The sequence below is a fragment of the Nansenia antarctica genome, assembly GCF_963989245.1.
Source record: "Nansenia antarctica genome assembly, chromosome: 11".
In the NCBI taxonomy this organism is placed as follows: domain Eukaryota; kingdom Metazoa; phylum Chordata; class Actinopteri; order Argentiniformes; family Microstomatidae; genus Nansenia; species Nansenia antarctica.
This window is the reverse complement of record NC_137681.1, coordinates 18490327-18501572: the sequence shown is the minus strand read 5'-3', so window position 1 is coordinate 18501572 and position 11246 is coordinate 18490327. Positions and strand designations below refer to the sequence as shown.

At 47.8% G+C, this 11246-nt stretch overlaps 1 protein-coding gene across 12 annotated transcripts in view; it reads left to right on the top strand.

Annotated features, from left to right (window-relative positions):
• LOC308167356 (shisa family member 6) overlaps positions 1-11107 on the top strand; it is a gene marked incomplete at both ends in the record, with an annotated part of 49995 nt that extends 38888 nt beyond the window's left edge. For 2 of the 12 annotated variants that reach the window (XM_080541770.1, XM_080541765.1), the window contains 5 exons: positions 3354-3416; positions 4859-4879; positions 6183-6335; positions 9815-9918; positions 10265-11107. In XM_080541770.1, the coding sequence (XP_080397896.1) occupies positions 3354-3416; positions 4859-4879; positions 6183-6335; positions 9815-9918; positions 10265-11107 (1184 nt within the window). Of the gene's footprint in view, positions 1-3353; positions 3417-4858; positions 4880-6182; positions 6342-9814; positions 9919-10258 lie in introns of all 12 variants that reach the window. The other 10 variants (XM_080541769.1, XM_080541760.1, XM_080541761.1 and 7 more) reach the window with 9 other exon arrangements.
• Between the last annotated feature and the right edge of the window lie 139 nt (positions 11108-11246).

The window sequence follows — 11246 nt, the reverse complement described above, 5'->3', positions numbered from 1 at the left end:
TGTGTGCGTGTATGCGTGTGCGTGTGTGTGTGTGTGTATGCGTGTGCGTGTGTGTGTGTGTGTCTGAGAGCCCTCTTGATTCCGACAACAAGTACATTAATATATTCAGCCAGCCCAGTCCCACACATCTGTGACTGCAGTGCTGAACACTGGGTCTCTCTCCAGTAACCAGCACTGACAGCAACTGCCAAGTTCTCCTCTCAGAGATGAACCCCCCCCCCCCCCCCGCCACCACATAAATACGCCCACACCCCAGCACAGACAAACAGAAAACACATCACATCTTTCTATATAACTCCTGCAAATAGAGAAAAGCGTCATGCAAGTGCAGGGTTTGTCTCCCCGCTCTCAGCTCTGTGACAGATGTAAATGGGCGATTCACCAGCCGGTTCTAATGCATTTTTAAACAGGCCCAACAGCAGACAGAAAATGGACGCGTCACGACGGCGAAACATTCCATGGCGGGTCCTCCATCTATCGCCGGCTGCTCACCAGCCTCTCTCACACTCACACACACACACACACGCACATGCACACACACACACACACACACGCACACACACATACACACACACACACAGGTACACCCCCCCGCAGAAACGCACGTGCACGCATGCACACACGCACACACACACACACACACACACACACACTCACACACACACACACGCACATGCACACACACACACACACACGCACACACACATACACACCCACACACACAGGTACACACACCCGCAGAAACGCACGTGCACGCATGCACACACGCACACACACACACACACACACACACACACACACACACACTGAGAATGACTGTCATTCATCACCTCTCTCACAACAATGGACTCTTTAAAGGGACCATCTTTCAACTAAAGTGCTGCCAAACTATGTTGCCCAGCCAAGCAATGCGCTCTCCCTGTCTGTGAGCCCTAAACTATCTACCAGGTCTGCATGAGCAGTGGGGAATTAGACGAATCAGATGTTTAGATCCTGTGAATGAACACTGACGTTTGCACCAGTGTAGGCCGGTTGGAGGTAGACATCGGAGGACAGGCTCATTGTAATTACAATGCTCCATGCATTACAATGAGCCTGTCCTCCGATGTCTACCTCCACCAGCGACCACTGTGCAACAGAACTCCTGGCTTGGACCACACATAGAACACCTGGCGTGGACCACACGTAGAACACCTGGCGTGGACCACACATAGAACACCTGGCGTGGACCACACATAGAACACCTGGCGTGGTGGACCACACATAGAACACCTGGCCTGGACCACACATAGAACACCTGGCGTGGACCACACATAGAACACCTGGCGTGGACCACACATAGAACACCTGGCGTGGACCACACGTAGAACACCTGGCGTGGACCACACATAGAACACCTGGCGTGGACCACACATAGAACACCTGGCGTGGACCACACGTAGAACACCTGGCGTGGACCACACATAGAACACCTGGCGTGGACCACACGTAGAACACCTGGCGTGGACCACACATAGAACACCTGGCGTGGACCACACGTAGAACACCTGGCGTGGACCACACATAGAACACCTGGCGTGGACCACACATAGAACACCTGGCGTGGACCACACGTAGAACACCTGGCGTGGACCACACATAGAACACCTGGCGTGGACCACACATAGAACACCTGGCGTGGACCACACATAGAACACCTGGCGTGGACCACACATAGAACACCTGGCGTGGACCACACATAGAACACCTGGCGTGGACCACACATAGAACACCTGGCTTGGATCACAGATAGAACACCTGACTTGGATCACAGATAGAACACCTGGCGTGGACCACACATAGAACACCTGGCTTGGATCACAGATAGAACACCTGGCTTGGATCACAGATAGAACACCTGGCGTGGACCACACATAGAACACCTGGCTTGGATCACAGATAGAACACCTGGCGTGGACCACACATAGAACACCTGGCGTGGACCACACATAGAACACCTGGCGTGGACCACACATAGAACACCTGGCGTGGACCACACATAGAACACCTGGCGTGGACCACACATAGAACACCTGGCCTGGACCACACGTAGAACACCTGGCTTGGATCACACGTAGAACACCTGGCGTGGACCACACGTAGAACACCTGGCGTGGACCACACATAGAACACCTGGCGTGGACCACACGTAGTCAGTGGTCCTAACATTTGTGACAGCAGCTAGTGAAACTGGGAACAAGTCACCAACCGACAGACTGTTCAGACTTCTCAGATTCTTCAGCATTGTTGAAAATCAATGACACACTCGCTAGTCAAACCAAAACATGAATTGCAATGCAATGGATTTTGTGAGTGATCCCTACTAATACCTAGTTAGTGTATAGTGGGGATTACTCACCGAATCCATTGCATTGCAATGTTTTGGCTTGTCTAGCGAGGGTGTCATTGATTTTCAACAAAGTTGACATTTATTTAAAATGTTAAGAATAAAAGTCTGAACAATTTGATTGGTTGCCGACTTGTTCCCGGTCTCACCAGCTGCTGTCACATTTGAGAAAAGGCTATTGACAGTAGACATGTCTTGGACCACACATAGTCAACCATACAGACTAGATCAATCCCAAGACTGAAAGAAAGAGCATCAGTGATCAACGACAAACGAATCGGCTTTCTCAATTCGGAGTCATCATACCTCTAAATAGTGGTCACATTCCAGTCACATTTTGTGCCTCCACCTGGCATGGTTGGTGTACTGTATCATCATCATTGCTTTCTTGAAATGGGGTCTTGTCTTTTCAATAATGCAGTTTTCCAAGACTTAGGAGCGCATCATGTCCCGTGTCCGAGTGAATTATAGATGGCCTATGTGTATGCCCACTCTTTTCTTTTTAATGTTTTACTTTCTCACTTTCCCAGGCTAATGACGAGGTTATGATGGGACTAAGAATCTCTTTATAATCCGATTTCTCATGCATTCCCTTTTCTCTACCTTTCTTTGCCATAATATCCATGTCTTTGGCTAATGGAAGTTAAAGGAATACTTCAACATCAAATACAAGGTGTCCTGATGTTTTTAAAACAGTACCTCAAAAAAAGGTCTTAGAGGCTTGAGAATTGTCTCAAGCCGACCGTTTATAACATGCTGTTGACTATGGCGTTTGGTTGAAGACACTTTTTGAGGTATAAAAACATCTGACAAAACTTGATTTGGTGAACTATCCCTTTAATGTTGCCCATTACAGCGTAACTCACAGCTTGTACTACTCACCTCCTTATCCATTGCTAATGCTCAGATACCCAATGCTTTCCCATGAGCATTGAATGAATCTTGCATTGCTTTTTTTTCATTGCAGGTACCCATCAACACAACTACAACCACATGGGTCTAGGTAGCCCAACACGTACACCTAAGAATGGTAAGGAAAGCTAACAAATTAGCATCAAGACGCTATCACTGTATTCATAGGAATACAGGCCACTGGAAACGCAGCCACAATTGGGAAGATAACTTTGAAATAGTGGTTGACATGAATGTGTGAAATACTTCTTGACACAAACCCTCTTTAAATGTCCCACTGCCAATCCGTTCTATTGCTGAAAAGGAGGGTTCCTTTAAAGATAGAATCATGGATGTGTCACATCTCATGGCCATGAACATTTTTCTTTGAGCGAATGAATGAACGCATCTGAGTGCAGAGTCACTGTCTACCTCAGAAACAATAGACTGAGGATCAAGTTAATGTTCTGTTAAGGTCATGCTGTCCCCGGTCCTATTGAGCATGTGCACGTCCAGATGATGAAGCCTGTCTCATCCCCCGATCCAGTGTTATCGCTATAACCTCATGCTCAATTTGAGAAAATCACCCCTCGTTTTATTACAAAATATCATTTAGGTGTGTCTTGTGACAATGTTTCTATTAATTCTTAAAATAGGTTGGTTTAGGGGGCCAGGGGGAGGGGGGCTGATAGATGCTTACGAGTGCTGCTTGCACAAGGTAAAACAAGTGAGGAGAGGATAAAGAGAAGAGAAAGATGAAATGAAATGAAAGAAAAGAAACGGAGAAAAACCCAAAGGCTTTCGTGTTTGTTTAGCTTCAACCTCTCTGGTCGCGCTCCTCTCCTCTCCTACTGATTTCTATTCTGTGCAGGCTCCACACGAGCTGTAGTAGCTTTCACCCTCCAATGGTCTGGGGTTTGTAGTCTTAACTTGTTGTGTGTACACATTTAATGTTCCATTTCACACACATAGGCCTACATCATTTCACACACACATAGCATTTCACACACATGGGTCATTGGAATGCATGGAATGGAATGAGGCATGGTATCTTGGATTGGTTGACATTGGAATGCATGGAATGGAATGAGGCATGGTATCTTTAATTCCATGCATTCCAAATGAGCCTGTCCTCCGATTTCTTCCTCCACCAGCCTCCACTGGCATACAGATAAGCAAACTGCATCCATGGAGAAATCCCTATGAAATCTATGGAAAACAGGAGAAATACTTTTCAACAGCACATCTAACACACAAGCTTTGATCAAAGGAGACATAAAAGCCTTAGAATTACTGTTTGCAGTGCGTTTTCTAGATAAGGCTTAGGGACTGCGACTGCTGGTGTGCTCTGAATGGAACTACCACTATTTATCTATTGAATGAAAGGCATGATGTGATCCTGGCTTGCATTAGTTGCATTTGTACATGAAGGCTCATTTGATGCGAGTCCTTTTTACAGGTATTTGCTGTGTTGATTATATTGAATATTAAATTTCGAGGTGTGGGTGGGGTTTGTTTGAATGTTGTTTCACCCCATCAACATGTTTCTGAAATGATTGTTTTTTTATTTGGGTTTGGTAGCTCACCGATCATTGAGACGTGGTAAGTCACGCACGCACTCACTCATGGACTCCATACATCGCACGCACGCACGCACGCACGTACGCACGCACGCACACACACACGCACACACACACACACACACACACACACAGCCGTTGTACTTTTCTCCTTTTCCATCTAGTGAGTGATGTGTTCGTACTGTGCTTTGTGATAGAGCAGTGAAATGTGTTTAGTTCCGAGGTAGCTAACAGCATGCCACAGTAGGAGCCCATCATTTCCCCCCGTGTGGAAGGAGTATGGCAGACGGTTCTCTCACAGATCACTCCCTGTCCTCCCAACATTCACCCCCCCCCCCCCCCCCCCCCCAGCTCCCCGGACCCCTGCTGTCATCTGGCCCTCCACCTACCACCGCCCCACTCCCCCCACTCTCCCCCCCCCCCCTCTCTCTCTCACTCTTTCTCTCTCTCCCCTCCCAAGACGTTTCCCTCCCTCACTTTTATCTCACTTGTCTCTCTCCTCTCCTTTCTGACATCTTTCCTCCTTTTTCATCCCTATTTCCTCCCCTCTCTTTCTCTCCTCCGCTCCCTCTCTCCTGCAGCAGTCACACACAGCCCTATTTTTATCTGTCCGTTAGAGCCAGGGCTGGAGCCGCACCCATGCCCGCTGCTTTGCACTGCATGACAGGATCACAGCCCACAGGGGAGAGAGGGAAAGAGGGAGATTAGAGAGAGAGAGAGAGAGAGAGAGAGAGGGGAGGGTAGAGGGGAGAGAGAGAAAGAGAGAGAGAGAAATAGAAAGATGGGGGGGATAGAGCGAGGTCGAGAGGGATAAAATTAAAGGGTACAGATGGATAAAGCAAAAGAGAATGGGAGGGGGCGAGGGACAGAGAGAGATAATGGGAGTGGGGGGGCCGGAGAGATAGAGAGACAGACAGACAGACACAGGGAGAGACAGATCCCCACAGCATCACTCTCTGGCATGGTCACATGGTAGGAGTCACGACCAGGCCAGTGCCCGGCTCCCCCCACCATCCCTCAGATCACAGCAGACACTGTCACAGTCAGGGTCATTCTGAAGCACACATCTGTTGTCTGGTGTAGTGTTGTTGGCTTTCTGTCTGGACCGCTGTTGACTCCTGTTACCAGCCCTTCTCACCTGTCAAGCCTCTACCCAACGCTGCGCCGGATGCCCCCCCCCCCCCCCTCCACACACACACACACACACCTACCTACTCCCTCCCGTCCCTCAGCAGACGTGCTCTGTGATCGTTGCCTATGGTCTGGTGCGGGACTTTTCTCGTAGGGAATCTGCCCATTGTGCTTGTTTTTGTGTGTCTCCCTAGAGAACACTCGGATGAGCGGTATCCTGACCTCGCAGACGGAGCCGTACGACCTGTCCTTCTCTCGCTCCTTCCAGAGTCTGTCTCACCTGCCACCGTCCTACGAGGCGGCGGTCAAAGCCGACCTCAACAGATACTCTTCCCTGAAAAAACTCAGTAGGTGTCTCTTAAGTTCACTGCTAAAAGAAAACAAAAAAACAAAAACAAAAAACGCTGAGTAGGCTTCCTGCCTCTCCCGATGACATGTTAAACAAATTGCATGTTAAACAAACTGCATTCATTAGGGCAGCTGCTTCGACTTGGCATACAGGCAGGACGATGCGGAATATTCCTTATGCAGTCATAGGATTGGTACCTGAACACTTTTGAGCATGCTGGAGCAGGGCCAATTTTAGAATGCGCTGACGCCTAAATGGATGACCAGAGTCTGGGATGAGTGTGCACCGGAATGCCCATGGTGTCCATGGTCTTGAAAGGCCGTGGGCGAGCTTAGACATACAGTCACCAAACACTTTATTAGGAACACCTGAACACCTTCTCATTCATTCAGGTGGTGTAATGGTGTGGGGAATGTTTTCTTGGCACACTTTGGTTGGCCTGTTAATACCAATCAATCATCGCTTGAATGCCACAGCCTGTTTGAGTATTGTTGCTGCCAATGTGCATCCCCTTCATGGCCTCAATGTACCCATCTTCTAATGGCTACTTCCAGCATGATAATGCACCATGTCACAAAGCAAAAGTCATCAAAATGGTTTCATGAACATGAGAATGAGGTCAGTGTTCTTCAGTGGCCTTCCCAGTCGCCGGATCTGAATTCAATAGAACATCTGTGGGATGTGGTAGAACGGGAGATTCATGGTTTTAAAGCGCACCTGAAAAATCTGCAGGGATTGTGTGGTGCAATCATGTCATCATGGACCAGAATCTCAAAGGAATGTTTCCAACATCTTGTAGAATCAATGCCATGAAGAATTGAGGCTGTTTTGAGAGCAAAGGGAGGCCCTACCCAGTATTATTATAGTGTTCCTAATAAAGTGTTCAGTGATTGTATACACTTTAATAACCACAAGGCTTTTCTCACGGTGGAGATCAGTTTTATTCCAGACACCTCTCGGTAGGTCCAACATTAGCTGCACCGATCCGACTTTTCCGCTAGAACCCACTCCTTCAACTCCCTCTCTCCTCATCAACTCTCCAACATAAGAGTCCTCACATAAAACTGCCTCACGTTCTTCTATAAAATGAGAAACCATGAGTCATTGGTATTCCATGCTCCTATCCCCTGCCCCCCCCGACCCCTTTTAAAGACTCCTCTTAAACCTCTATAAAAGCAGAAACCATGAATCATTGGTTTTCCATGCTTCGACACCACCCTTCCAAAGTCCCCTTTTAAAGAGAGGGAGCAGGCATGGCAGAGAGGCAGCAGGCATGGCATGCCACTGTTTCTTTGGGAGCGTATAACTGCATTAAGACATTCTTCGCTCTGTATTGATTTAGTGTAGTAGGTTGGATTTCTGCTCCGTAATGAGGTCTCATCCCATGATATTCTCTAAGTGGAACGCAAATACTCCTTAAGGCTTGTGTAATTGCATCATGTGCTGTTGGTTGCTGGCTCTGGACCAATGGCGGGGAATGGGAATGCACACCTTACCACGTCACCGCTGAGTCACGCAGGCTGGTGGAGGTAGAAATGGGAGGACAGGCTCATTGTAATGCATGGAATGGAATAAGGGATGGTACAGATCCCAAACACACATGTTGGATAGCATTCCCACCCATCCATGCATTAAGATCCAATCCTCTGATTTCTGCCTCCACCTGCCTCCCCTGACACAGAGAGGAAATAAGGACTCCTGAAGAATCTAGCTTGTTTTAATATTCTGGGCATAAAACAAAAATATGATTCCCTCCCGCTCTTGAAGCACTCTTGGGCTGAATCATATAATCAGATGTCGTCCAATAGCACTGAGGCCCACAGTCCAGTTAAACCCACAGAATAAAAGAAAAAAAAGAATCGTAGAAACTGTCCTCAGGCGATGTCAACCCATCCTAGCAGCCGTTTTCTGCTTCCAAAGCAAATCATTTGTTGCAGCAAATAGCCAAAAGGCTCTGCCTTTTCCTTTTGTTACTCTGCTAGTGTCTCCGTGGTGATTGATCATGTTGGATTGTGCTGGAGGGGAGATAGAACAGCATTTTCTTTGTTGGAATAATGAAAGTAAACCTCTGCCTCTTCTTATGAATGTTAATGGACGTTTAATTGAAAGCAAAGTATATACTCTGCGCAGAGCACACAGTCATAAGTTATTAATTCATTCCTTTTCAGGTTTGAGCTGAACTTGCCGGATTCACTATAGGGATTCAGATCTTGTACTATACAGTAGTCCATTCTCTTATCTATAAATAGCCTCTTTAGAAATTAATGACTTCTTGCTTTTATTTTCTATTTGATTCATTCCCATTAAATGTATTTTTTGGTGTTTGTTGTCGGTTCATTTCATAAAAGTCTTTAACCAATTCCCCTTCAGCATCATATTCATTTCATAACCAGCATTTCTGAGAAATGATTGATCATAGTTGATGTTTCTGCAGATTTACATCCCTAATTGACATCGACAGAACAGTCTACTGAGTATTCTTTGAGTTCTGAAGATGGTGGAGAGGTCTTTCAATCTCAATAATTCATTAGTAGCAGAATGATATTAGCATTCACCTCTATATTACTTTAGCAGTTAACAGTTGAGACCCCAAGGACATCAGACTAATGGTAGACAGTCATCTTTTTAACAGTATGTATGTGCGTGTGTGTATGTGTGTGTGTGTGTGTGTGTGTGTGTGTGTGTGTGTGTGTGTGTAATTCACACATGTCTGTGTGAGATGAGTCCCCATTGTGAGACTGACAGTAGCTACTTATCTGAAACACGTGATATTGTAACATGCAAGAGTAGGATATTGTGTGTGATATCTCACTCCTCGACAGAGCTGGAAGTTCATGGAAAACTACATTAACCATGTCTTGACCAGGGGAGTCTTCTGCAGGATGGGCTCATTGTAATTCCTGGAATGGAATTCCAGTCCATGCATTACAATGAACCCTTCCTCTGCTTTCTACCTCCACCAGCCTCCCCTGGTCTCGACCTGCTGTTGTATCACATAAGCATGAGTATGAGTTATTGTCTCTAGGACTTATTGGTACTTAAAATTCAAACGCAGTGACGCAGCGAAACAATGACTCAATTAACATTTGTATGTGTACTGTCTGGGCGGTGCATGCATGCAGTATGACAATGTTTGTTTACAGACTTTTATACGACCTTTGGAAAGTTCATCCCAACAGCCAGCCATGCCGGTGGAATTACAGATGCAGACAAGGTTGTTGCTGCATCACATGTTATGTCGTCTGATCCCGTCTCTTCTGTCTCTCCCTCTGTTTTCTATCCTCCACTGCAGACGAAGAGGTTCGCATACAGATGGATTCAGTTATATCGAACTTAATGGTACACACTTAACCTTCTCTCTCCTACTCCCCGACCTATTCTCTCTTTCCCCATCTCTCCATTTCTTTCTTTCTTTCTTTTTCTCTCTTCTTGCCCCTGTCCTCTTTTCCATCCCCCCCTTTCTCTTCTTCTCTACAGCGGATAGAGAAGTGGATGACTACTACTCCCGCAAGCGTCACCTGCCTGACCTTGCCGCCCGAAGCACGCTCCCCTTACATGTCATCAAAATGAATCAGGAACAGGTGGGTACTTATCCGTTTTTTCTATGTGCAGTGGCATTTCGAACCAAGGACATGCCTCTGTTCTGATGCTTGTGTTTGTGTGTCTGTACTGCTGCTGGCAGCAATCTGAAAGGGATAGGTCACTTTTACAATTTATAGTCAAATGGTTCATTACCTCGAAAGTAGGCTGTGCGCCAGGAGAAACCCATGTAATCCACGGCTCAGAACCACGGATTAAAGTTTTACCTGGCCCACAGTGGACATAAGGAACCATTTGACTAAAAAAACCTTTCATTTCCCCTCTGGGAATTATTAAAAATATATGAATTCATTGATTATTCATTAATTCATTCCACAGCAGCAGCAGCAGCAACTCCATCAGCAGCAGCTCCAGAGCCAGCCCCTGCAGGCCCAGGTGTCCCAGCCTCTACAGCAGCAGCCTCCCCAGCAGCAGCAAGCCCCGCAGAGGCAGAGGCCCCGCCGTGTTCAGAGGGCAATGTCCCAGGACCGGGTCCTGTCCCCACAGAAGGCCCCTGAGCAAGACTACCAAACGTCCCCCCACGGGATGTCCTCGTACGCAGGTCGGATCCTCTCTGACGAGCAGCTCCTGTCCGCCGAGCGCCTGCGATCGCAGGAGCGGCTGATGGCACAAGACCGGCTCTTGTCCCAAGAACGTCTCTTCTCCAAAGACCGACTGTATTCCAAGGACCGACTGTTGTCACAAGACCACCTGTACTCGAAAGACCGCCACTTTTCGCAAGATCGCCTCTATTCACAAGATCGCCTCTACTCCCAGGACCGCCTCCTGTCCCAGGATCCTTTGCTCTCGCCGGACAAGCTGATGTCGCTGAAACGCGGCATCGGCGGCACTGTGTCCGGGGGTTTCCGCGGCAACGACAAGACGTCGATGTCGCGCGCCACCTCACACACGGACGTGTACATGCCCATCACACCACTCATGGACCGCTACAAGATGACCAAAATGCACTCCCATCCCAGTGCCTCCAACAATGCCGGAGCAGCGCCCCCAGGCCAACACTCCAACACGCTAGCCATGAACCACACGGCTTCTAAGAGGCAGCAGTTTGCCTCCAGACGAACCCACACTGTGGAGCAGCTGCACTACATCCCCCAGCACCACCAGCAGCAGCAGCAGCAGCAGCAGCAGCAGCACTACCGGACCGGAAGCAAGACCGAAGTGACTGTTTAACGCTAGCACGTTAACCACTAATCGTAAGCACGCGCGGAAGTGTGAGTGTGGGAGAGGGGTAGGGGTAGGGGACACTGGCCTTGTATGAAGGTAGGATACTTTTGTGTGTGATGTAATTTCACACTCCGTAGCTCAGTTT